A 26,495-nucleotide genomic window follows, 5' to 3' on the forward strand; every position below is an offset into this window, starting at 1 on the left:
CCCAGGGGGAGAGGGGTGCACTATCAGCACAGTGACAAGGACACCAGTGTGAAGAGCTTGCCCCCCTGCCCCAGTCTGGCTGAGTTTCCCCTGCAGTGACCTGCCCCGCATAAGCATGGCCTCCCTGCAGCACCTGCGTAAGGCTGTGCTGGCAGGAAGAGGGGAGTGTGGGGCACATGCTCACAGGGGCAGCCCCAGCCCTGATACTGGACACACCCACAGCCAGTTTTGGCTCAGTACAGGCCAGGGGCCAGCCATCTCCATCCACACAAATGGCCAGCCTGGGTCCTTGGTGCAGCCCCTCTTCCTTGGCACACAGACACAGCACAGATGAGGTCCCTCCAACTTCTGCAACAAACTTTATTAGTCACATTTTTGGGCCAACATCTTAGCCTGGCTTTACAAGTTACATCAAATCAGCAAGGGAGCCTGGCACATGTAGTGTCCCTCCCACCCCAAACCCAGGCTTGCACCCCCATCCCAGAGCCAGCAGCAGGCCAAACCCAGGGCATGAGAGAGCCCCCTCACTCCAGCTACCAGCCATTGTGTTCAGCAGTAAACAGCTCTCCGGGCTGTTATCAGAAAGGGCTGAGGCGAACCTCCCCCCCACAGCGTCACTAGCCCTGTGCATCTGCTGCAGCTCCTGCGGGAAAGCCCAGCCAGGAGCTACAGCACAGGCACTGACAGCAGGGCCTCCTGGGGCTTTTGCACTTGCTGCTCTGGCAGGGCAGGACCGGGACCAGGGGGTGCCTTCAGCTCGATGCTGGGGATTCCACCACCCCCGTGCAGCATGCAGGGACCTGACACGCAGGCGCCAGCTGTGACAGCCACTCTGCATTCCTTTGCTGTGCTACAGGCCTGGGCACAGACAAGGGGCTCAGCTGCTTCCCCCTTGTGGTAGGCTGAGCTCTCCTGGGTGTGTGACCCTAGCACCAGGAGACCTGCCCCTCTTAGGCCCCTGCCTCCAGGACTGGGGACTGTGAGGGGCTGGCAATTGGAGCCCGTGTCAGCATGTCCTGGTCCAAGCCCTTTCCTTTAGCCAAGCCCCAATGCCTCGCTGCAGAGTGGCAGCTAAGTGGCCACAACACCCAGACTCTGGGCTTTCCACCTTGACAGCAGCAGCCCCATACAGCTTGGCAGCATTGCCTCACTTGGCCCTCTGCCCCCTGCAGCTGACAGGTGCTCACCGGGACAGTTATCAGGGAGCAAGCTGAGCCTCTGGCTCTTGGTGTGGCCTGAGGCAGCCAGCATCTCTCCTACCCGTTAGCGCTAGCGCCAGCCCTAACAGTGACCAGACCCCACAGCACAGAGAGCAAGAATTAATCAATCAACAGCCTACAGCCAGTGCCTGCCCTTCCCAGCACCGCAGCAGTGCTGGGCTGACCCGTCAGCGAGCCCTTACTGCCAAGTCCTCCCCGCCCCAAAGGGGGAAGAGGCAGCCGCCCCAGAAGGACGGGCTTGGCCCTGCCTCCTTTTCCCCTCTAAGCAGACATTTCCCTCTTGGTCAGTGAGCACTATGGCCGTGCTGGCGTGACTGGGCTGGGCAGAAGCTGCTACTGCGTGTCCAGCTTGGCCTCCCACACAGGCACCTGTGGCCCTTCCAGGGTCCAGCAGAGCTGCGGCCCCGCTGGAAGCTGCTACGATGCATGCACAGCCATGCTCATCTCACCATCACCCAAAGCAACCCCCCCTCCCCTGGAGGTACTCCAAGAGGACTGGGAGCCAGTGCTCTCCTTGTGACTGGCAAAGTGCAACGGCATACAATGGCAGTGCCCTCTCCCCACCCACACCCACAAGCTAATAGCTGAACCTGGCAGAGGCTTGTGACAATGACACTCACTAAACATTCCTCAGGATAAGTGAACCAGGGAGGCTGAGCTCAACCGCCAGCGCTCCCCCCAGAAAGAAGGGCTGCAGAGCCAGTGAGCTCTGTAGAGACCAGCCTGCAGCAGTGGCAGAACCTTGCACTGAAGAGTGAGAGAAGGGGCTCAGTGGGGGGCAGGCTGCACTGGGACCCTGGGAAAGCTCTTAGCCAAGATGGAACCAGCCACTTCAGCGCAATGGGGCAGGAGACTGTCGTCCCAACAGCGAGATCAGCTTCCAGGCCAAGAACCCCGGTGCATGTGAGAGCCTCCTGCCCCGACAGAGCAGCCCTGGCAGCTTCTGGCCACTAGCACTGCCGTTCTTCCCACAAAATATCCAGACTGGCACTTGGGAAACATGTGAGAGCTTGTGCAAAGGCCACGGACCCAGCAGGAGAGCGAGCTCCCAGGCTCCAGCCAACAGACATCTCAGCAGCTCAGGCTCTTCCTCTCAGGGGCACTAATTACTCTGTCACAGCTGCAGTTCCTATGCTACACAGGCCAGGAGGGCAGCACTGAACCCTTCTGCCATAGCCTAAACCTGGGAAATTCTCACCTCTTGGCCCCACAGAAGTCAAGGCTCAGCATTCTGGGGCCTAGGCCCACAGCTCGAGAGGGGTGGTGATGCCTGAGGCAGGCAGGATAGTGTGTGTATGTGGTGGTGGTGGTGGGGGGTTGGAACGAATCCTCTGATGCAGTGTGTGTGTGGTGTTGGAACTAACCCTGGTCTCTGCTCAGGGGAGCCAGGTGCACGTTCCAGTCCCATCAGCTGAGTGCAAGGAGGTAGGAAGCCAGCCCAGGCCTGCAGACACCCCCTGCACTCTGCCCCGAGGCAGGCCATTCTGGAGGGCCTTGGCATGGGGTACAAAGGGAGAGTGACATGGCTCTGCCCCAACGCAGGCAACTGCTGGAGGAACTGGCCAAAGCCTTTACAGGCAGAGGGGCTGGGGAAGAGCTTTCAGCAGCTCCTTCCCTGCTGTGACTCCCCCGCTGGGAGCCAGGCAGCAGGCCAAGCCAGGGAACTCAGCAAAGCCAGAGGACTCCACAGAGGGAGGCTATGAAAGGGTCAAATCAAATCTCACCAACAGAATACTGAGGGAATAGCTCAGACACCCAGCAGGGCTGGGCTCATCCCCTTCCACCCCTGCCAGGTTCAGCTAGAGCCAACCACCAGTTCTTCGTAGGCCTATGGCCCAGTGCGTGCAGACAACGTGGCATTCCTCGTGTGCTATGCAGCGAGGCACACGATCAGATGGGCTTGTACAGCAGAGTGGTGACATACTTCTTCTTGTAGCGGTGAGTGGCGCTGAGCACCATTACACCATCCTGCAAGAGAACAGAGCTGAGTGCTAGTTATGTGGATCACAGATGCACCACGGCCCCAGGATACTTCAGTGCCGGGACAGTTACACAGATGCAGTAAGGGGGAGAGACAGCTCCTAGCCAAGATCTGAGATGAGGAGAGTCACTGAGACAGAGAACAGGGAGCTGTTGCTAGCACCAGCAGTTGCAGAGACTGCTCTTGTGCTGGCTAGACTGCAAGAAGGCAGAGAGAAAGGTCAGTGCTAGGGGAGCAGAGGAATCCGAGAGCGGCACAGAAAGACGAGCAGAGACAAGTCCCTGGAGATAAATTCCAAGATAGATCCTGATGGCCATGCAAGGAGGCTGTGGATGACAGGAGGGTCTGGTAGCAGCGCTCTGGGCAAGCTGGAAGGCAGCAGCATCTGGCACTAGAGCTGTCGGAAGTTTTCCGACAAAAACTACACATCCTGGGAAAATGCCTATCGGCACAGTGAATCTGGCTGAATCGGTTACCTATTTAACTAAACACATGCAGGTCTCCCTACTCCCTCGTAGGGGGTGCAAAGGCAGAGTGCCAGGCTGCTCTGCCTCCCTGCCCCCAAGCTCCAGTGAGGGTGGGACAGATGAGAACCTTCCCTGAGAGCTGCCCAAAACGTTCTGCATTGATTCACCCCAAATGGAGTCTCTGGACATACCAGGGGGAACTACAGGGTATCAATGGAAGTGACAGCGAAGCACAGCACCTGCAAGCTGTGATGAGCAGGGGTCAACAGGCACCTGGGACCAGTGGGAGGGGCTGGGGAGTTCAGGAAGACAGTGGAGCCCATGTGAGACTGAGCTGGGCAGACCGACAGAGCCGTGTTTGAAGCTGTTGCTTTTGCCCCAGAGAAGTGCTGTTCTCAGAGACAATAGTGAAAACCTTCCACAAGGCAAGCAGGGAGCAGTCAGGGTCTTCCAGCCCTTCCAACCCCAGCCACCCAGGATGACGGCAGAGCCCCCAGCCCAGCCGCCTCGCCTCCTCCCCTCCTATGGCGCAGCAACAGCAGCTAGGCCAGCTGCAGGGACAGACTTTGGGAAGCCAAAGCCGCATGCACCTCACCATCAATCCCAGAATGAGCCTTGCAGCTTCCTGCTCTGCCTCAGTCACTCAGCTCTGGGCTGGCACTCTGCCTGTTTGCCAGTTTCTGTATTGCCAGGGGCATGCAGGGGTGTCTGCCCAGTAAACAAACCCACAAAATTAACCCGTAATTGACAATCCCTTTGGCTGGTGGGCAGATTCCAGCTACCACAGAAGCTCCATAACTCAGGCTGCGATGCGATTTGTACGTAAGCAGGATTCAGACAGTTCCACTTTTCAGAGTGTGTATTTTAATAGGAAGGACAGAGTAGAACAAGGTTAGAGGCCAATGTGGAACGAGGGAGCCAGGCTGGAACTGGACTAGGCAGCAGGCCAGGGAGCCCCACTGCCTCTCCAGCCCCCACGGTCCTACACCCTGGTCCACCTTGAACCACTAAAGTTTGCCAGTGCCAACTGCTTCAGTGCCCCCTGGCTCCCCCAACAGAGGGGCTTACTACAACAAACTGTAGCCCACTTAACCCCCTCTTTTTGTCCTATGACTGCAGGGATATTAACAGGCCACTCTACCTGGTATGGTCCCTTACAATATATGCTACCTATGCTAAACAATCTGTTCCACTTTGCATTTAGCAGTGATGCTCCCTTTCCCAGACCTGAAGAAGGGCTCCGGGATTTCTCTACACAGCAAAGACAAACCTGCGGCTGGCCCATTGCAGCCAGCTCAGGCTGTGCATCCGTTTCATTGCTGTGTAGACTTCAGGGCCACACATCACAACACCCTGTAGCAGCAAGAGAAGATCATAAAAGCAGGAGCCTCTCCTAGGCCCTCACAGGTGAAGTAGGTACCCCGCCATGTGACCACCACTTACCTTAATGGAGAGTGCGTAGAGGTGGTTGAGCATGACATGGTTGGGCTCTGGTAGAAGAGCTGGGTCACACTAGAACAAGGAGAAGGATCAGTTTACAGAGGCGAATGGGAACTGGGAGCAGCAGCCACAGACAGGCTCTCCATGCGAAAACAACTCGCAAACACCAACCCCAGGCCATTTTAGGGTGTGCAGGAATCAGTCATGCCAGTGGACATTAGACTTACACTCTGGATTTTAGCAATGTTCTACTGTCTAGAGCAAGGATGGAGTTCAGGCTTTGCACCACAGAGAGCAAGGAGCCAACACAGAGCAGAGGTACAGCCTGCTTTGACCAGCACACAGCGAGGGCTGTCTGCTTGGATTGAGATAGAAGACCCCAAAGTGGGTCACAACCTTGTTTCATTGGGTCACCAGGGCTGGCATTAGACTTGCTGGGGCCCACGGCCAAAGCCCGAGTCCAAGCCCCACCACCCTAGGTGGCAGGGCTCAGTTTACAGGCCCCCCACCTGGGGCTGAAGCCCTTGGGCTTTGCCCCCCCCCCCCCGCCCCAGCTGGGGCGGCGGGGCTCAGGCTTCGGTCCCCCATCCTGGGGTTGTGTACTAATTTTTGTTGTCAGAAGGTGGTTGCAGTGCAATGAAGTTTGAGAACCCGTGGAGTACTGCATGCTGAGATCCATGATGCCCTCAGGCTGTACAGGTAGGAGGACTGCAGCAGGACATGTTGCAGAACTTTGGGGGGCACCCTCTTGCCACCTTTGCTCTTACTGCAGAGCCTCTTAGCGTTCAGCACAAACTCCCCTGCTTGCTCCACACCCAGCTATGTGCCCACTCAAAGGGCGAGGCTGCTACTCACAGAGATGTTGGTGTCCTTGTTGAGAATGACTTGGAGGAGGTGAGGAGGGAGGATGGGTGGGGATTTGAAGCGCTCCTCCGGTCGATACACATACATTTCCTGGCCATAGAGTCCTGGTGGGGAGCTAGACAGGTCTACAAAACACCAAGGAGATGTGAAGGGAAGTGTCAGAAGCTTCATCACTTGAGACGAATTTAAGTGAGTCTGGACAAAGCTCTAGTGACACCTGCTGAGGCCCCCAGGCATGGACTAGAGGGACACAGCAGGGTCTTTCTAGCACTGGCTTCTTTAATTAACCCTGGATTGGCACTGGGCTGCAAGTCCAAGAGAGCAGACATGTGCAACAGAACATCTCAACTCCATGGCCTTGGCAACACCTTCTGCAAGCAGTGGCTTCCAATGGGGATACATCTAGGTGCCAGGACCATACTAAGGGGCTGCACTGAAGGGGTTATTTGAGAGTCACATTGCACTTATTTCCCACTCTAGCATAAGCCTCTGTATAACAGTGTTTTTCAAATAGTGCGTTGCGGCATGTAACACGCTGGGTTGCCTTTCTCTGGTCAGCACCACCAACCGGGACGTTAAGAGTCCCATCAGGGGTGCTGCCCAGCTGAGGCAGGCTAGTGCCTACCTTTTCCAACACTGCGCTGTGCCCCAGAAACGGCCAGCAGCGGGTTCGGCTTCTAGGCAGGGGGGCTATGGGGCTCCACACGCTGCCCCTGCCCCAAGCACCAGCTCCACACTCCCATTGGCCAGGGGAGGGGTGAGGGTGAGGCACCGGTGGGCGAGAGTTGCGTGGAGCAGCTCGCGCACCTCTGCCTAGGAGCCAGACCTGCTGCTGGCCACTTCTAGGGTGCAGTGCAGTCCATGGTGCCAGGACAGGCAGGAAGCCTGCCTTAGCCGCCCCCCCCCCCCCGCTGCACCGCTGACCAGGAGCCACCGGAGGTAAGTCCGCACCCCAATCCCCTGCCCCAGGCCTGAGCCCCCCCCAAACCCGAAACCCCTCATCCCCAGCCCAGAGCCCTTACCCCCTCCTGCACCCCAACCCCCTGCCCCAGCCCCCCCCCAAACCCAGAGGCCCTCCTGCACCCCAAACCTCTCATCCCTCATCCCCAGCTCTGTTGGGTTGTGGGCATAACAATTTTCTTCAACTGGGTCCCCAGAAAAAAAAGTTTGAAAACCACTGCTGTGTAAGATGTATCAGCAGCAGCAGATGGGCTTCTCAAATGATCTACATCAGAGGTGGGCAAACTACAGCCCGTGGGACCCTCCTGCCCACAGGACCCTCCTGCCTGGCCCCTGAACTCCTGGCCCGGGAGGCTAGTTCCCGGCCCCTTCCCTGCTGTTCCCTCCCCTGCAGGCTCAGCGTGCAGCACCGCTGGCACAATGCTCTGGGCGGCCTGGCAATGCAGTTGCAGGAGGTCAGACTAGATGATCATAATGGTCCCTTCTGACCTTAATATCTATGTATTACAGAGACTAAAGAATTGATAACTGATGATTGTCAGAAAATATCAGAAGAAATTTTGGTGATTTGTATTGTTCCTCACACTGGTTTATGTTAATTACATGACTGCATGCGTATTTTGTGTTCAGTACATGCCTAAATTATTGCTTGTATCTACATTTGGTTGATAAATTGTTGATTGTCCATTTATGTGGTTCTGGGTGAATTAATAAACTGCCAATTGGTTAAAAGCACCAAGTGTCCTGGTTGGAGAAACCCCGTCCAAGGTAAAAGTGATAAAATTAGTAAGCCAGTGCTCCTTGGACTCACTAAAAAGGGGTTATCCTAATTAAATTCCATTCCAACACTGCCATAATGCTTAAAATTGGCAAATCTAGTGTGTTAGATTTCAGTTTTAAAAAACTCTGGCACCTCAGCACCTTCACACAACTGACCCCCCCATTCACACTTATAAGGCTCAGATCAGACAACTAAATCACTCGCACTTACAAGACACTCAGACAGCAAGCTCTTCAGAGTATAAAGATATAATGATAATGATATAAATGATATATTATATAATGATATAAAGCCTGCTGCAGTTTCCACGATATGCATCTGAAGAAGTGAGCTGTAGCTCACGAAAGCTTATGCTCTAATAAATTGGTTAGTCTCTAAGGTGCCACAAGTCCTCCTTTTCTTTTTGCGAATACAGACTAACACGGCTGTTACTCTGAAACAGCTCTTCAGAGTGTGTGCATTGCACAGCATTGGGTCCTTGGGCAATGGTGCAATATAACAACAAACACTACTCCTCACAGCTGCGTGTCAGGCACCCACGCAGCTGTCAGCTGGAGTTCCAACTCAAGGGGCTCATTCCCCTTCGGTGAAATCAGTGTCATAGGAGCTCTGAGCAAGTCTTGAAGGAGGAAAGAGGCATGTGTTACAGTCAATGTCAGCACGCACGGAGTGCCATGAGAAATTTACCTCGACACGAAGTCTCTGAGCTCTCCAGAGAATCCACCTTTAATGCATCAAATACCTCGAAGTCAGACTTCTTGACGTGAATCAGATTGTTAATGGTGCCCATTTGGCTGGTGACCACAGGCTGAAATGAAAAGTGAAGACAGTGATCTACCTCCTACCTACCTACATCCCCTTCCCATTGACACACTCACACTCTTCCCAGCCCTCTCTCCCCCACCTGCACATGGACAATCACACATCTCATTTATCTATCCCCCTGCTACAGTAGCACATACATCACCCATCTGTGTGTCAAACCAAGAGGCAGAGGTAGAGCAGATAACCCACAAGAGCTGCCCAAGGCTCAAGAGCCACTATGTTGAAGAATGCCCTGCTAGACTCTGGGATGCAGAAGTTTCAGACTCTTATCTAAATACAGGAGCTCACAGGCATGCCTCATTAGCATTTTCTCACTGTTCACACCCTTTCGCTTTCCAATTACTCTCAATTTTGGCAATCTATGCAACTCCACCCCCACACTCTGCTTTAATAATCCTCTTCTGTAGACCCATCCTCCTACCAGCAGATAACTAGATTACTATGCTCATCACATTGCCCCTTTATCAGCTGTAGGCATCACTTCTGAGTGAGAAGATTAAGGGAACCAGATGCCCTAGTCTGGATCGTTACACTGAAACTGGTTGAAAGGAATTCTGGTCCCCAACTGCCCCTTTTAACACTGTTGAGGGTCACCAGATGATCTAGAGTAGGGTTACATGATCTGTTTGAGCACGGAGCTAGGCCCCAGAAGGAATAAATCAGTGGAACTGGTATCTTATTTCCCATCCCTACCCCTCCTCACCCTACAATGTCCCCCAATCCCTTCCTGCTCTCTGCACCTCTGCCCAGGCAATGTTAAAGAAAAATGCCTTAATTTTAATTTCAAACCCAGACTGCTGCATGAGGGACTCAAGGCCACAGGGAGGAATCTGGTGTAATGCTAGTCCTAAGAAGCAAGGGGCTGGGACATGGAATCAATCGATGGATGCAGAGGCTATTCCATTAGCTACATGCACAGAAATGCTTATGGGGTGAAACAGCCTCAACGTGTTACCAGAGTATAGAGAGGGACAATCAGTGCCGCACGAGTCAAAGCAGGGTGAGGGCTGCTGGTGCTGTACCATCCTAGCCAATGAAAGAAAATGTTACAGCAGAAGGAGGGAGGATAGGCTGAACTAGCCTAGGGCATGGGGTGCACACTGCATTTCCGCAGCGCTGAGGCAGCATACTGAGCCTAAGAGGAGCACTCACTTTGTCTCTGGGGAGAGAAAACAGCTGAGAGTTACCTCTGAAGGGTCATGAACCCACTGGCCATCCACAAAAAACTTGTACTGGTGCTCACCCTCGGGCAGGTCCAGAATAGCAACAAAATCATTGTGGCTGAAAGGAGAGAGGAGAAGAACAAGACAGTGTTGTTACAGAAATAGCACCGCAGAAATTGCTCTTCCACAGGGTCACCGGACACAGCAACGGTCCCAGATAGTTCGAGCCTCCTAGTGCCTAAGCTCAGCTCACACAGTACTGATTTGGAAAGCACAGACAGAATTCCTGCAGTGCAAAGACAGCGGCTCTCAACCTTCCAGAGTCTCATTTTTCCTTGATTACCCCCAAGTTTCACCTCACTTAAAAACTACTTGCTTACAAAATCAGACATAAAAATACACAAGTTTCACAGCACACTGTTACTGAAAAATTGCTTACATTCTCAGTTTTACAAAGAATTATAAAATAAATCAATTAGAATATAAATATCGTACTTACATTTCAGTGTATAGTATATAGAGCAGTAGAAACAAGTCACTGTCTGTATGAAATTTTAGTTTGCACTGACTTCACTAGTGCTTTTTATGTAGCCTGTTGTGAAACTAGACAAATATCTGGATGAGCTGATGTACCCCCTGAAAGACCTCTCTGTACCTTCAGGGGTATGTGTACTCATGGTTGAGAACCATTGTGCTAAGAGACACTCCGCATTGAGAGACATCTCAACACATCACAGACCAGTCCTACCCCACCCACCTACACCTGCCCTGTACATTCACACACAACCTGAACCAACACCACACACATACAAATGTATGCACTGGATGAGGGCATGCTTGTGGCACAGCTTGGATAATTAAGGAACTTGCCAAAATTTCTAAATTCTATCTTAGAATTGTTTCGCTTGGACTGCCCCAAGCAGTCCCATAATGCCACTGGAAGATATGCTTGGAAGAATCCATATTCAACGATCTGTAGTTCCATGTTGACACCAAAATCATCTGCCCAGATTGGTATAGAACTGGGGAAGTTAGCATGGTTTTGTTACCAAGACTAAGTCCTTGTATTAATTGAACTGATTTATTACTTCTTGAAGATAGCAACGTCTCAAGTGGAGTTCAGTTTTTGACACTGTAGACTTTATAACCAACTTTATTTCACTTGCTGTAATTTTGTTTGTTTTCAAAGCTATTTTGGCTAATAAAACCATAAAAATTCACCAGTCCATACTTCAGCTAAGGAACACAGCCCCGAAGAACAGTGAGAAATCTAGTAGAGGGAACTGGTTAAATATAAAACACTTTGGTTAAATAATTTATCACCCCTCTTCCTCAAGTTATTGTGACTTGCACATACAAAGGCTTCCCAGAGAGAGGAAATACCTTTTGATGAGTGGGATCTTGGCACTCCAGTTGTTGAAGGACCCAGAGATGAAGACCTCCTTGCCTCCATCAGCCCAGCGGATGACAGTGGGACGAGCCTGCTGTGAAGGCTTTACTGACTCTTCCAGATCATGCTGCCATGACATAAACTCCTTCTCCCCAGCAAGCTGCATGAAGGAAACAAGAGCCATCCCACAGCCTAGCCAAGGTGCAGATACAGCAGGGATCAGGGCTAGCTCTCCAGTCACATTGTTCCCCCATAGCCCTTCAGCACACATCAGAGCAGGAGCAGCGCAGATTTTCCAGCTCCACAATGCACCACAGATTACTCCATTTGTTGCCCCCCCCCCGACATCTACTCCAGTGCTTTGACTTCCTCTCCACTTCACCCCTCCTTTCCACTGCCCTCACCAACAACCTCTGTGTCCAAGACACAAGACCCCTTTGCCACCTCATGGATCTAGGCACTTACACAGCCCTCCTTGCTGTAGAATCCAAATGCCTCCGTTCCCACATTCCTTGATCTATGCACTGTCTTCAATAGGAGGATGACCCCCTTCTCCCCTAGACTCTGGAGTCTGAGATGCAGCATTGCACCTGGCATTACATTATTATTGCTCCATTTCAGACAATAGAGCTGAGAGAATTTACCCCAGCTGAGGACGTGCCCAAGTCATTTCCTGGTTTCTCTGTCCAAGCTAAATGACAGCCTTTGCGTTGTGTCCTCTTCTCACTCTATTCTCTGGACCTTCTTCTAAATGGGCCCCTTTTCCTGCTACCCTTTGACTAGGAGCATTCTATACACACTGTATCACCCCTAAGCACTAACTGTAGTGGGGTATATTGTACACACCGCAAGGTAATTAGGCACTTACCAAATAAATAAATAAATAAATAGACAAATGTCATTGACTCAGATCTGCTAGAAAATGAGCTCAGCAGAGCTGCCAATATGGTGACCTGTATCATTGGTTATTATCCTGTAAGGATGGGGAATAGGACAGAGAGTTCAGCCCATACCTTGGAGTCAAGGGTGCTGAAAACATTGGGGTCATCAGTGCTGCCCACCATGATCTTGTGGGGATGATCCTTCGTGGAATGGGTGCTACTGGCTCCATCGGAGCGGTGAGATTTGGAGCCATGGCGTTCCCCAGACAGTCGATCACTAGTGGTGTTTCCCATGGCAGCTCTGCACCTGACTGAAGGAAAGGGGAGAAAACACAATGCCCCAGTGCCCACTACATACCCACAGGCGGGAAGGGAGATCTCTTGGTTTTCCAACCCCCCGCCCCCCATGTCAGCGTAGATTGATTTCAATCCATCATTTAAGTTTTTCAAGCAACAAAACACTTCTGCCAAATGAATTATTTGCATGAGGGTTAGTGGAATTTCCAGTCAGAATACTAGAACAGTTTTGCATTAATTGAAAATAATTATGTACCACAGCCAACAGAGATGTATTTTTAGAGCATCTCTCACCCTGAAGGATTCCAAAGGGCTTTGCAGACTGCACATAGAAACCCTACACCCAGCAAGAAAACACAGCCACACAGAGTGAAGGTAGCAGCTGTTTGACAGCCCGCAGCAACACTTCTCGTTATAAACTGTTGTGTAGGGAAGAAGAATCCTGTGCCTAATTGAAATTACAAGGAGACTTTAAGGAGACAGAATGGAATTACCCAAGATGGAATTTAGCTGCAATGTCCTGGCCAACACCATGGTGCCTATGAGAAGCTTTACTATAAAAGGATGGGGATGCTGATACAGCACGGGCATTTACTAATCATTTACCAGCCACACCAACATCAGTTTCAGGACAGGAGCTGAACCACAGCAAAAAGCGGTTTGCAAAATTGACTGTTTTGACTTATAATCACTTAAAATCTCTCTTCTGTATTCATGATAAATGAAGGGGGGGGGGGACGGGACAGCTCTCTTTTATGGACACCCAGCCAGCCAGCTATAAAATCCTTCTTAGTAGCTGTTCTCTACTTGCTTTACCTGTAAAGGGTTAAAAGTCTCGCTGCTATGCACAGGTAAAGGAAGTGAGTGGGCACCTGACCAAAAGAGCCAATGGGAAGGCTAGAACTTTTTTTAAATTGAGAAAAAACTTCCCTTTTGTCTGTCTGTGGTTGTTCTCCCAGGGAGAAGGGGACAAAGCAGCAGTTATGTTGTAAGAAGCTTGGGCCAGGTATGAAAACCCATCAGTATCATACCTAGAAACTACTAATTTGAAACCCCAGATATGTAAGTAGATCAGGAAAAGTCTAGGAAGACGTGATTAGGTTTATCTCTTATTTCTTTACAGCTTGTGGATTCCTCTGTGCTAACCGCAGGTGCTTTTGTTTTGCTTGTAACCTTTAAGCTGGACTTCAAGAAAGCTATTCTTGGTGCTTAATCGTTGCATTTGCTCTTTTTTAAATCTAGCAATAGTCTGAGTACCCAGATGTATTTTCTTTTAATAAAATTTACCTTTTTTAAGAACAGAATTGGATTTTTGTGTCCTATGAGGTTTGTGCACATGTTGTTTAATTAGCTAGTGGCAACAGCTGATTTCCTTTGTTTTTCTTTCTCAGCTCTTCCCTGGACGGGGGGCAAGAGGGGGGTGGTGGTGGTATGTGAAAGGGCTTGAGAGTACCCCACAGGAAGGAATTCTCAAGTGCGCCTTCCTGGGCTCTCAAAGGGGTTCTGTGCTTGGATGGTGGCAGCATTTACCAGTCCAAGGTCAGACAGAAGCTGTAACCTTGGGAGTTTAATACAAGCCTGGAGTGGCCAGTATTAATTTTTAGAATCCTTGTGGGCCTCCACCTTCTGCACTCGAAGTGCCAGAGTGGGGAATCAGCCTTGACAGTAGTTAATAAGTTTGTTTGTTTATTCTACCTGAAGCAGTGTGTTTGGTTTGAAGCATGTCAGAGACTCCACTTGGGATAACAAGCCTTTGTTAAATTGACAAACTCATATAAGCTTGCAGCATTCAGCGGGCATAACTGGACACTGCAAGATGGAGGTTCCTAGGGTTGTGTCTGGGACCGGAGATATTAGCTAGTTCATTCGGTTGCACAATCCAAGCAGTGGCTGGCCAAAAGTGATCACTCACATAGCTGGGAACAGCTTACATGCTAGAGGCTGTGCGTGGAACAGCCTGGGAGTGGGGTTTCTCACAGTGAAGCAGGGTAAGGATGGCTCCCGGAGTCGAGGATTGGCATGACCTAACTGATCACCAGTCCAGATAACATGAGGGGAACACATCTTCTTGTAAGAAACTCAGCAAGTTGCACAGATCTCTTTCATTCTCTGACAGTCATCACACAGATTCCCAACAGCTAATTACTACAGAATTTTTGCTTTACCTAGTTAATTTTACAGTGCCATTCACATGCCTTGAATTCTACTATGTTGACAATCACAGATCTGCAGAGCAAGTCATGGGGACAGCAAGCAAGGATACCGTATTATTATTGGTGTTACTGTAGTGAATAGAAAAGGAGTACTTGTGGCACCTTAGAGACTAACAAATGCTCACGAAAGTTTATGCTCAAATAAATCGGTTAGTCTCTAAAGTGCCACAAATACTCCTTTTCTTTTGCGGCTACAGACTAACACGGCTGCTACTCTGAAACCTGTAGTGAATAGTTGCTTTCCCCACAAAATTAAAATCTTCACTATTTGGAGAGAGCTTTGCATAAAAGGCAAAGTTACATGTTGACACTGGAGTTTTTGAAGAGAAGCTACATTTAAGTTGTTAGGGAAAACTATCTTTTTTTTAAAAATAATCTTTAGATTTCTTCACAAAGCAAAAAACCCCATCCAATTTACTAGGTAGTTTTATAGAAAGTGACAAGGTACAGACTAACACTGATATTATTATCTTTAAGAGACTTAGCTGAATCACCCTACAGAGCAAGTGAATTTTGTTACCTACATAGCTGGTAAACAACAATTACATGACTTGATGTAACAAACAACAATAATAATAACAAACAGCAGTGAGAGAACATAGACCTGTAGTCAAACACATGTCAAGACAATTCAGGAACAAGCAGCTGTAATAGGATATTGTACACAAACAATATGCACTCGCCACGTTCAAGCATCCTTGGACATTAACTCTCACTTTGATATTATAAAGCTTTTAAAGGGGGAACAAACCAAAAAGCCAATCAATGAATTGCAATTTAGGGAGAAATTCTAGTCTCTCCAGGATTAAGACTGAAGCAAGACTTCCACCAAACTAGATTTTGACAGTAACTTCATCAAATCTATCTAATCCTACTGGAAATTTCACAGGAATTAATTTATAGGAAGGCAGAATTTTTCAGGAGATATAGGGTCCAAGATGGAAATGTGTTATTTTTTTGACTCCGCATAACTTCAAAACAGTTCAGATTAGTAAAGCCACATTTGTTCTAATAGTCAGTCCATCCCTTCTTTGTTATTAATAGTCTCTACATACAATTGCCTCCAGCCTGTTTTGGTGAGGACTATTTAGTTCTCAAGTGCTATTTTCAGGTATTTACAGTGTAAGGACATTTCTTGGTGTTCTGAACACATACCAATTTCAGGGATCTAGGAAGCATATGTAGCCCTGACCTGCAGGTTATAAAGCTCACACAGAGGACAAGCTTGTGCAGAGTTCCTAAGTATGTCCTGAATTCTATTTCCATCTCTTCCCCTGATTAGTCCTAATACTATTTACCCTTATATACCACTTTACAAACACTGTTTACTTAGATCTCACTATAGTGCACAGAAGTAGATGAATGAATGTTTTATAGAGCACCAGTTGCTGTGATAAAAGTAAAGGTTAACTACCATGAACCACAATTACCAGACAGGGATGACTCAGAAAGCTTAAGGCCAACATTTCCAGACATATCAACTGTGGCTTTGTCTACACTAGAAAGGGTTCGCTAGTGTAATTATACAGGTACAGTTATACTGGCCAGCCCTCCTAGTGCAGTTTATCCTAGCAAAAGTTCTTCTGTAGCTATATCTTATCATGATTCCTCAAATGAAACATGCTATACTTTCAAAAGGACTTTCTGGCATCTATAACTGCATCTATTCAAAAGCTTTTGCCAGCATAACTATGTCAGCAAAACAAACCAAAACCACCACACCCCTGACTGACATAGTTATGTCAACAAAACTTTGAAGTGTAGACCAGGCCTAAATTTGGGTTTCTACTTTGAAACATGCCTGGATGCTCAGATGCTGAGCACCTGCAGCTCCCAGAGGCATCTGTACAAGTGCAGCACTTCTTAAAGTCAGGCTCAAGGTATCTCAGTTTGAGCACCCAAAAGTAGCAGGAGGTGGTTGCAGCACTGTCCCACCCCATGCACACGTTTACCTGCCCCTTTGCCCTATATAGATGGATGAGCCTCCTTCCATTTACCTGCTTTTACAGCCCCCATCACACTGGTATCTAAGCAGCACAAGCACTCAGGAGACCTGGGTTCAAGTCCCAGTTCTGCTGAAGGCCTGCTGGGTGACCTTGGGCAAGTCACCTGCCCACTCTCTGCTTCAGTTTCCCCATCTGTAAAAGATACTGAGCACTTTTGCAAAGTGCTCTGAGGTGATGAAGAATGCTAGATAAGGGCTAGGGATTGTTATTAATGAGTTTACCCCCCTGTGAGGTGAGGAAAGGCAATCCCAGGTGGGGCACGGAGGCCCAGACAGACTGAAGGACTGGCCCCAGATCACACACCCAGTCTGGAGTAGAGCAGAGAACTGATTCTTATCTCATACCCCAGGTCAGAGCTTCATCAACCAGCCAACCTCCCTCCTCTAGGCCTGGCCACCAGGGAGGTGAGGGGCGGCTCCCTCACAAGGCTTCATCTGCACCTGTTCGCAGTGTGACACCCCGGGGGGCTGTTCCCACCCCCGCCAAGACGCGGGGGGCTTCCCCCACCCCCCGGGCACAGCAGCTTCACAGCCGCCCGCTAACGCGGCTCCACCCCACCGCCCGGCCCCAGGCTCCGCGGGCCCCCCCCGGGGGCCCAGTCTCCCCAGTACCTGGCCTCGGCTCGGCCTCCGCCTCTCTCCTCTAAAATGGCGAGACGCCCCCGAGCCGGCGACGGCCGGCAGCCACTCTATGGCCGGGCTGGGAGACGCTCTGTCCAACTCCCCCCGGCTCCTCTATGGCCAGGGCAGGAAGCGGGACTTGGCTCTACGCCGCTAACCTTGGACGGCCGCTCGCGCTGCTTCGTGGAACGGACACTCTATCTGCCCGGGGGGGGGGGGGGGGGCGGCATCTCTATGGCTCTGCGAGCGGAGAGTAAGGCGTGCGGGTGCCCCCCCGCTCCGGGGCGGTCTGCGCTTCAGCCCGAGGGCGGTGCTGGAGGGGAAAGACTTTCGGAGCCCGCCCCCTGGGGCAGCCGCCATCTTCTTTGAGGCTTCAGTCACATTGCAACCCATGGCAGATGGCAGCCATCTTTACTAGGGCGGGGGCGGCCGCCCTCTTACCCTGGAGACGCTCGCGGGAAAGGGCGGCCATCTTAACCGGGGGCAACGTGGCTTCAGCCCGATTGAAAATAATGGGTGAGGTGACGAACGGGCGAGGGCGGCCATTGCGGCTAAGGGAAGAGTCAGGCATTTGGGCCAGGTGTGAGGGAGCAGACCCCCTGTCCGCACCCGCTCTGACCCAGGGCTGTCCGGACCCATACGCGGAGTATGCAGCCGTGTCGGGCACCAAGAAATTCCTGGTGCCCAAAGCAGCTGCGTGCTGCTCCGGCCCCTGCTCCACCCCTTCCCCATGGCCCCGCCCCAGCTCTGCCCCCGCCCCGCCTCTTCCCACCCCTGCTCTGCCCCCGCCCCACCTCCACTTCACCCCTTCCCCAAAGCCTCCGCCCCCACTCCGCCCCCACCCCGCCTCCACTTCACCCCTTCCCCAAACCCCCGCCCCTGCTCCGCCTCTTCCCACCCCTGCTCCGCCCCCACCCCGCCTCCACTTCACCCCTTCCCCAAACCCCCGCCCCTGCTCCGCCTCTTCCCACCCCTGCTCCGCCCCCACCCCGCCTCCACTTCACCCCTTCCCCAAACCCCCGCCCCTGCTCCGCCTCTTCCCATCCCTGCTCCGCCCCGCCTCCACTTTACCCCTTCCCCAAAGCCACTGCCCCTGCTCTGCCCCCACTCTGCCTCTTCCCACCCCTGCTCCGCCCCCAGCCCGCCTCCACTTCACCCCTTCCCCAAACCCCCACCCCTGCTCTGCCCCCACCCCGCCTCCACTTCACCCCTTCCCCAAACCCCCGCCCCTGCTCCGTCTCTTCCCACCCCTGCTCCGCCCCGCCTCCACTTTACCCCTTCCCCAAAGCCACTGCCCCTGCTCTGCCCCCACTCTGCCTCTTCCCACCCCTGCTCCGCCCCCAGCCCGCCTCCACTTCACCCCTTCCCCAAACCCCCACCCCTGCTCCGCTTCTTCCCACCCCTGCTCCGCCTCCAGCCCACCTCCACTTCACCCCTCCCCCAAACCCCCACCCCCACTCTGCCTCTTCCCACCCCTGCTCTGCCCCCGCCCCACCTCCACTTCACCCCTTCCCCAAAGCCTCCGCCCCCACTCCGCCTCTTCCCCATGGCCCCCACGCCTGCTCCGCCCCCACCCCGCCTCTTCCCGTCTGTGCTCTGCCCCTGCCCCGCCTCCACTTCACCCCTTCCCCAAAGCCCCCGCCCCTGCTCTGCCCTCACCCCGCCTCTTCCTGCCCCTGTGCTACCCCCACTCCAGCCAGCCCTTCCCTTGAGGACTGCAGCAGGGGTTGAGCTGGGAACCTCACAACACCTGATAGGACACTGTCTAGTGAGATCACTCTGGCTGGCAATGGTCCTTAGTAGACTAAGCGTGTTTGATGGTGGCAATGAGCCATTTTGTTTCCTCAAAAAATCTCAGACTCTCATCATCCCTCCTTTATCCTAGATAGGCATGAATGAGGGTTGCGTGATCCATCACACACAAAGTATATGGTTAGTAGCTGTGACCACCACCTGACAAGCATTATTCGAGCCCGTCACTTTATAGGCTTCCCTAGGAAGGGCACATGCAAGGATCACACATAAACAGAGAGGTTTACTTGGTCAGGCTGAAGTAATGGAAGTGTGTTCAGAAAAGCAGACTGACCAAATTAAACACACTTAACAGATCCAGATAACAATAACAGCAAGACTTTTGCTTTAGCTTTGCTTGAATAGCTGTGTGCTGCTGGGACAAACCTACTCTGAGCCAAAGTCCTTCCTAGACAGGGATTCTGTGGTCTATAGAGCTCAGACCCTTCCCTCTACTCAGGGCTCCATCTCTTCCATGTGCGAGGCACCAAGTCTTTACCAAGCCTTAACTCAGGCCAGGCTCCAAGAGCTCCTCCTGCTCCCCCAGGGCCCGAGGGCTGCTGCCTTCCATGACACCCTTGTCCCTAATTCCACCCTAAAGTGACCTGTAGCCCCTGCCAGCGTGGGACTGTAGATGCAGCTCCTTTAGGGAGAAACACAGCATAGCGACTGAGTCTGCCTGCCTGCTGGAGAGCACACACAACAGTGATGGGTGGACTGGGCCGTGGGTTGCTCTGTGGAGGGACAATGGGACCCAAGAGAGCACCTGAGGGGGAGGAGTTTTTCTCAGCTACATGGAGAGGAAGCCATTTTCTGGTTCTCTCAGGCAGACTCTTGAAATTGACTTGGAGCCCTGCTCTGATCCAGGATGCTTAAGCACCCAGAAGCTGTAGCAAGCATAAGAACTAGAAGACAACAGAGCCCACAAGCTCCTCCTGCACTTGAGGTTGGGAATCAGCCATGACTCGATTCACCATGGACACCAACCAGCCAACTATGAATCTGTCAGCAAAGATGCCAGCCAAGATGCCAGCCTGCCCCTTGATCTCCAGTCACACTGCCTGAACCAGGCCACTGGAGACTTTGGGAATGGTCAGGGATTTCCTCTTATTATATCACTTGTTGTGGGGTTCCAAAACAGGGCTTGAATGGGACTTAACAGGCCTTGTGCACCCCTACTGCAGACTTTGCATTTGCATTAGAGCAAGTTTACCCTACACAGAAGACAGATTCAGAGATGCCCACCATAGTCCAGTCTGCCCATATGAATGCAAAGGAAAGAAGGGAAACCATGAACTGGACTCGCAGCTTGAAAAATGACACTTGTCAGAAGGGAAAAAAGGACCAAGGAAAATAAGCAAAAGTTACAGCAACTAAAGCAACAATGAGAAAAATCTGAAGGTAGTAAGGCACCAAGGCACCTGTATAATCATCTAGGACTCTAGTTTTCAGAGGTTTAATGATCCGTTCTCTCTGGGTCAAGATGGCTTCCCTGGCTCCATCCCACTTCCCTGGCCTTCTCAGGCGATACTGGTATGAGGTGCAGGGGCCAAAGAAAACCTCCATGGCGAGCTTTGGATCCATGAGGAAGAGAGACAGGAGTTTGGGCTTGACCCCTGCCAGGCAGGCCACTTCATCCATGTACGGGATATAATACGCCTGGATGGTATAGCGCTGGCTTTTCACATACCTGAAATGAGAAAGAAGTGCAAGTGTCTCTGGAGTGTGGTCAAACGGAAACTGCACTGACCAGGAAATGACATTCCTGAGGGGTAAGGAGCTTCTATCCCTCTCTGAAATGTGAGGAGAAGGAGATGCTGATGTACTCTTGCTCCTTTGGATGACTCCCATTCATTACAAAGATTAGAGCTGCTTTCTGTTCATTGACTGTGAGAGAAATTCACCCCTGCACAGAGATCTCTTGGGCCGTAATTGGGACACAAGTGGCACGTTGATCTTCTGTGTGGGATAGGGATGAGTTGTACTTCATTCTCCTTAGAAGAGCTGGATACATTCTCTAAAGCAACTTTGGCCTCAGACCTTACTCGGCCTTCTACTTAAAATCTTTACCTGGAGCTTCCCCAAATTATTCAACCCTCTGTGTTTAAGTAGAGCTGAAGGGCCAACCCTCCTAAAAGCTAAGTTGCTGCACAATCCTGAGGAGTGCTTAACAGCAAAGTAAAAGGGCTGGAAATTAACACCCAGCCACCCACAGAGTTGTCAACACTTGCAATTTTAGCATGAGGTGTGTAATATTCTTAGGAAATTGGGGTTTAAAGGTTTTTATGACCTCATGATTGAGAGTTTGATGTGAGCAATTTTCAATATATATTCAATATATCTGCCTTCTCCCGTTATTTTCAGTGTGACTGAAGCCAAAGAATGCCCTCAGTCAAGATGGCCATCATTCCCCTTACAGATTTCTCAAGAGGTACAGGCTGCTCCCAGTAAAGGGGGTCAGCAGGTCCAATCCCACTGGGAACAATGGAAGCCATATAGTGTCCTAAGTGAAGACAGCTGCCTCTGTGCTGAAAGGGCAACAAATAGGAAAACTATAGGGAGGCAGGGGAATGTGGGATGCAAGAGGGAGAGAGAGAGAGGAATAGGTGGTGGCAGCAAGGCAGAATGTGAGGGATAAAATTCTGTAACAAGAAAGAGGGAAGAATATTTGGGGCAGATGGATAAACCTACTCACACAGATCATTTTTCCTTGTTTGGGGCTCAGTAGGACCCCGCTTCTTACTCACTCTTTGTGATGGGACATACTTCCCCGGGAGACCTCGAGGATGGGTGCATGAAATGCAATGTTTGTTGGCTAAAGGTCCTCATGGGGATAAAGGGAAGCAAAAAGTGAAGCAGGGAAATAGGCAGAAGTGGGTGGAGAGCTGACTGCCCTGGTGCCTTCCCAGCATGCCCAGCTGTTACTGATTCACGTCATAGTTCCTACCGTTTTGCCATTTCCTCTCTCTTCTGGGCAATATCAGCCAGCATGTCACTTGCTGAAGGCAATCTGTTCAGCCCTAGGAAAGAGAAGCCCAAGTCAGAAGGGAGATCCATGAAGTGCTCTCAGACACAGAGGCAACAGCTCCTGGGCAATAAGAGGAACAAAGAAAAGATAAAGAGCCCCAGAGGAAAAAAAGAGTTGTTTGTGCCTCCTCCCTCTTCCCCTGTCCCCAAATAAACCCTAGAGAGTAATGGCTCTTGAACCCTCAGCAACACCTCCTGCCCCCATCAAGGCTGCATTGGACTTCAAAAGGTAGGGAGCGGGGAGTGGGTGTGCAAAGGAGAGGGCGTGAGAAAAGTGCAAAGTAACTGCAGCCAGAGAGAAAGCTAGCCAGACTCCAGCACCAACAAAAAGAGGAAGGGTGCAGGAGTACACAGAGAGCAGAGCTGGAAATGATCTTTTTGGGGGAGGTGACAGTTTTCACAGAAAGTTTCCAAAATAAAATAAACTGGCCTGTATGCGTCACAAAGAAGCAAAAAACATAACCAGATCACCTTTCAGTAGGAAGACAGCAGACGAAAGAGGGAGAGCAGTGGAAATGTTGCAAGATGGCAGGTTGTCCACCTGAACAGCACTGGCTTTAGGATTTCCTTGGAAATGTCTGTGCTTTCTCTGTCTAGCAGGCACTAGACTATTTCCTGCATTTTTGTTCACGTACCCTTGAACACACGTGTGGCCCAGCGACCCTGGAGTTCGGCAATGGGCATGACGGCTCCCAATGCCTGGATGAGGCCAATGAAAGCCAGAGTTGGCTTCTCCAGCTGAGGAGGGAAGACAAATTTATACAGGGAGACCTGGTTTTTGACCACGTTGGCACAATCCCCGAGGAAGGGGAAAGAGAAGCGGTATCCCGTAGCAAAGACAACCACATCAATGTCCTCCTCTCTGGTGCCATCTTCAAAGATGGCGCTGGTTTCGGTGAACTCCCTGACGTTTGGTTTTACCAGCACCTTGCCTGAGATAATGCGGTTTGGCAGGTCGTCGTTGAAGGTTGGGTGCTGGCTGAAAAACCTGAATGGCACAAGGGAAATACAAGAAATGTGAAGATCTCTTTGGGCAGGAGATGACCTTCCTCAGGGCAGTAGGCTGCCAGAGAAAAGAGAACTATTTCCTCTCACACAGAATGTGCTAATACTGCAACTGGAAGTTGTGGGAAGGACACTTCAGGTTATTCAGTCCATCCTGCTGCACGTGCAGGATCGCTCCATGCAAGGAATTCTATTGCTTTGTCCAGTCTATGCATTCACCACTTCCTCTGATAAACTCTTTTTGTTCTGTTTCTCCAGCATCTTGCACCGTGGGATCCTGGTCTGTGAGTAGGCCTCCTTGGTGCTACCATAAATCAATGAATAAATAATAACAAACAATTCCCTGGTCTAACAGCTTGCCATTTGCAAGTTCTTTCAGGTATTCAGCTTAAATTATCTCTTTAGGCCATGTCTACACTAGCACCTATGTTGGCAAAACTTCTGTGGCTCAGGGGTGTGAAAAAACACCCTGAGCAATGTAAGTCTTGCCAGCATAAGCACTCATGCGCACAGCACCATGTCTGCAGGAGGCAGTCTCCTGCCGACATAGTTACTGCTGTTCATTGAGCTCGTTTTACTATATCAATGGGAGAGCCGTATCCCATCCGGATAATGCGGCTACACGAGTGATCTTACAGCAGCACAGCTGTATCAGTACATCTGCGCCAATGTAAGCTTGTAAGTGTAGACATGGCCTTAATGATGTCATCCAGTACCATTCTGTTTACTCCCACATATCACACAAAATGACTCCTCCCCTTCCTTGGCATTTACATCCCACAAGGATATTTGTAACCAGAGGGATAGGGATGTTCTGGATGGTAGCAGTGGGAATAAGAGCTAGGCCCCAGGTGAGGCAAATGCTGACAGATTTGGTATAGCAGCAGCAGCAATGAGAGCTGGGCCCCAGGTGATGGACAGAGATTGGCTGGGGGAATCTGGCACAGCAAGGGATTGAACCCAGGCCCTGGAGACTCTAGCTGCAGGTTTGCCTAAGAGGAGCTCTGCCCCTCTCTCCAGTGCTTGACAGGCCCCAGCTTTCCACTCTCCTGTGGAGTCCGTGTGGGCGCAATGAACATGATCCTTCCCCTCCTGGCTCCACAGCCCGGAGAAAGTCTCCTGATCTCCCCAGCTCACCTGTGCGCAGGCTGCAAACCATAGATTGCATGGTTGAATTTTGCATTCAGTTTCTTTTCTGCAAAGTAGTTAAGCAGGGATAGAGGCACAATGCGCATGAGGAATTCCATATAGCGAGTGATATAAATTGTGTCCAGGGGGTACCCTTCTTCTCCAATCCGACCAAGTATCCATGCACCCCGCTTGGTGCTAAGGAAAACCTGAAAGAGGGAGAAACGAGCTGTTGGAAACCACAGGCCTTTGAGTTACTTGCCAAGAGCCTCTTTGGCTGAGAACCATTCTCATGGGAGCGAATGGTTCACATCTAGCTGTGTTTCTTTATGATTCCCGTGTCCATGGTGCAGCACCCCCTTTCAGGGCTATGTGGGGAGTGCACACACGCAAATCCAATATTCCTACTATGTTTTTCTAGCAGGCCAGTGCTTAACCCTCTGGTTGAAGTCTCTTGACTATTTCTTCCCCTCTCAGCCTTCCAGGTGAAGCAACAAATCAGTCAGCAAACTAGGTTCAACACAAGAAAGGGAAAGGAAAGTCTCTAAGCAGCTCCCTCCAGGGTATGAGCCTCTGACTTCAGAAGCCCCTGAAGTGTCCATGTCAGAGGTTACTGGGTTCCAGTGCAAGTCTCAGTCTTTCCCCCCCTTTTTAGCTCAAGGGATCTGCACCCTCCTTCTGCAAGGACAGCAGCTCTGCAGGCTGTCAGCCCTCTCTCCAGGGCCAGAGAAGCTCAGCCTATTCCCTTCCCAGGGTGGCCCCCATCTGAGTGGAGTTCCTTCCTTTTAACTCCTCTTCCTGGCCCGATTTGCAGGTGTGATGGAGCAGGGCCACCCTAGCCCAAAGCAGCTCCTTAACCCCTTCCATGCTAGTGCAGGGTTTCTATACCATGTCACAAGCTTCAGTAGTAACGTACTATTATTAGCAATGAGGCATTTACATGTATTAATTATTTTTTTAAAAAGATGTTCCCTACCACAAAGGAACAACAGGTGGAGACAGGCTGACAGACAGGGGAGGAGAAGGAAATGATGAGACAATGCTAGTCAACATGCTGGGAGGTGGTCTCACCACACTGGCTGCCTAACCATGTGAACTCTCTTACTGACGAGCACAGCCGTTGATCGTTGGAGATGAATGCTTGGCTGCCCGGATGGTGTAGTTGGGAGGGCTTTGGCTTCCTCAGCCTTGGAAGGCTGCTCTGGGAAGAAGGTCTGCTGGGAAGAGATGGGGTCCACCTGACCAAGAAGGGGAAGAGCATCTTCACACACCAACTCACACAACCTAATGAGGAGTGCTTTAAAGTAGGTTCAAAGAGGCCAGGTGACAAAAGCACAGGTAAACATAGAAGAGGGCCACCTTAACAGAGAGCTAGATGTTGGGGGAGAGACATGGAAAGTTACCATAGGGTAGGGGTGGGCAAACTTTTTGGGCCGAGGGCCACATCTGGGTGGAGAAATTGTATGCAGGGCCGGGGCAAGGGGTTGGGGTGCAGGAGGGAGTGCGGGATATGGGAGGGGGTATGGTGTGCAAGAACGGGCTCAGGGCAAGGGATTGGGGCAGAGGAGGAATGTGGGATGTATGAAGGGGCTCAGGGAAGGGGGTTGGGGTGTGGAGTGCAGGAGGGGGCTCAGAACAGGGGTGTGGACTGCGGGAGGGAGCTCAGGACAGGGGGTTGGGGTGCACAGAGGTGCGGGGTGCAGCAGGGGGCTCAGGGCAGGGGGTTGGGGCGCAGGAGAGGTGCAGGGTGTGGCAGGGGGCTCAGGGCAGGGGGTTGGGGTGCACGAGGGGTGCGAGGTGCAGGCAGGGGGCTTAGGGCAGGGAGTTGGGGTGCAGGACAGGTTTGGGCTCCAGCCTGGCGCTGCTTACCTAAAACTGCTCCGGTGTGGCAGCAGCATGCACCGGGGCCAGGGCAGGCTCCCTGCCTGCCTGCCCTGGCCCCGGCCCCATGCTGCACCGCTCCGGGAAGTGGCTGTCACCACAACCCTGCACGGCCCCTGGTGGGGTGGCGGGGGACAGGGCTCCACGTACTGCCCTTGCCACGCCTCCAGGTACCTCGTCCGAAGCTCCCATTGGCCGCGGTTCCCCATTCCCGGATAATGGGAGCTGCAGGGGGCAGTGCCTGGAGGCAAGGGCAACACACAGAGCCCTCTGCCCCACCCGCCCCAGGGACGTGGTGCCAGCCGCTTCTGAGAGTGGCACAGGGCCTGCGGCACCACGGGGGGCAGTCCCGCAGGCCGGATCCAAAGCCCTGAGGGGCCAGATCTGGCCCGTGGACCGTAGTTTTCCCACCTCTGCCATAGGGTCATCCAAACAACAAGAGGAATCTACTCAACATCTTAGATGTCTATATGCAAGGGGTATGGGGAATAAACAGGAGGAACTGGAAGTATTAGCACATAAGCTAAGTTATGACAATTAGATTCACAGAGACTT

The 26,495-nt window shown here is 51.5% G+C and overlaps 2 protein-coding genes across 4 annotated transcripts in view; both read right to left on the reverse strand.

Annotated features, from left to right (window-relative positions):
• Nucleotides 1–342: 342 nt before the first annotated feature.
• Nucleotides 343–17,467, reverse strand: PRKAB2 (protein kinase AMP-activated non-catalytic subunit beta 2). Of its 3 annotated transcripts, none has more exons than XM_073356298.2 (8): nt 17,267–17,467; nt 12,105–12,283; nt 11,085–11,251; nt 9,726–9,819; nt 8,401–8,521; nt 5,964–6,097; nt 5,112–5,180; nt 343–3,188 (listed from the first exon to the last, which is right to left on the reverse strand). In XM_073356298.2, exons 2-8 carry the CDS (start codon nt 12,264–12,266, stop codon nt 3,111–3,113), a joined length of 825 nt encoding a protein of 274 aa, XP_073212399.2. In that variant the 5' UTR covers nt 12,267–12,283; nt 17,267–17,467; the 3' UTR covers nt 343–3,110. The 3 variants fall into 3 exon arrangements, with proteins under 3 accessions (XP_073212399.2, XP_073212400.1, XP_078710170.1); XM_073356299.2 differs by lacking the exon at nt 17,267–17,467 and adding an exon at nt 17,100–17,243; XM_078854044.1 differs by lacking the exon at nt 17,267–17,467 and having other exon boundaries at nt 11,085–11,283; nt 12,105–12,184.
• Nucleotides 17,468–20,225: 2,758 nt separating this feature from the next.
• The window catches only part of LOC140915839 (flavin-containing monooxygenase 5), a 28,910-nt gene continuing 22,640 nt past the window's right edge, over nt 20,226–26,495 (reverse strand). Inside the window, exons 5-8 of the mRNA XM_073356297.1 lie at nt 24,069–24,268; nt 22,562–22,914; nt 21,847–21,919; nt 20,226–20,589 (exon numbers count right to left, since the gene is read on the reverse strand). Coding sequence (XP_073212398.1) covers nt 20,226–20,589; nt 21,847–21,919; nt 22,562–22,914; nt 24,069–24,268 — 990 coding nt within the window. The remainder of the gene's footprint in view (nt 20,590–21,846; nt 21,920–22,561; nt 22,915–24,068; nt 24,269–26,495) is intronic.

Source organism: Lepidochelys kempii, chromosome 8, assembly GCF_965140285.1.
Source record: "Lepidochelys kempii isolate rLepKem1 chromosome 8, rLepKem1.hap1, whole genome shotgun sequence".
Classification (NCBI taxonomy): Eukaryota; Metazoa; Chordata; order Testudines; family Cheloniidae; genus Lepidochelys; species Lepidochelys kempii.

Coding starts and splice junctions, on each gene's coding strand:
- PRKAB2 (XM_073356298.2), bottom strand. CDS start 12,266: ATGGGAAACACCACTAGTGATCGACTGTCTGGGGAACGCCATGGCTCC. Junction 9,820..11,084: donor AAGATCCCACTCATCAAAAG/GTATTTCCTCTC, acceptor CTCTCCTTTCAG/CCACAATGATTTTGTTGCTA. Junction 6,098..8,400: donor CTCAGAGACTTCGTGTCGAG/GTAAATTTCTCA, acceptor GGTGTTTTGTAG/ACCTGTCTAGCTCCCCACCA.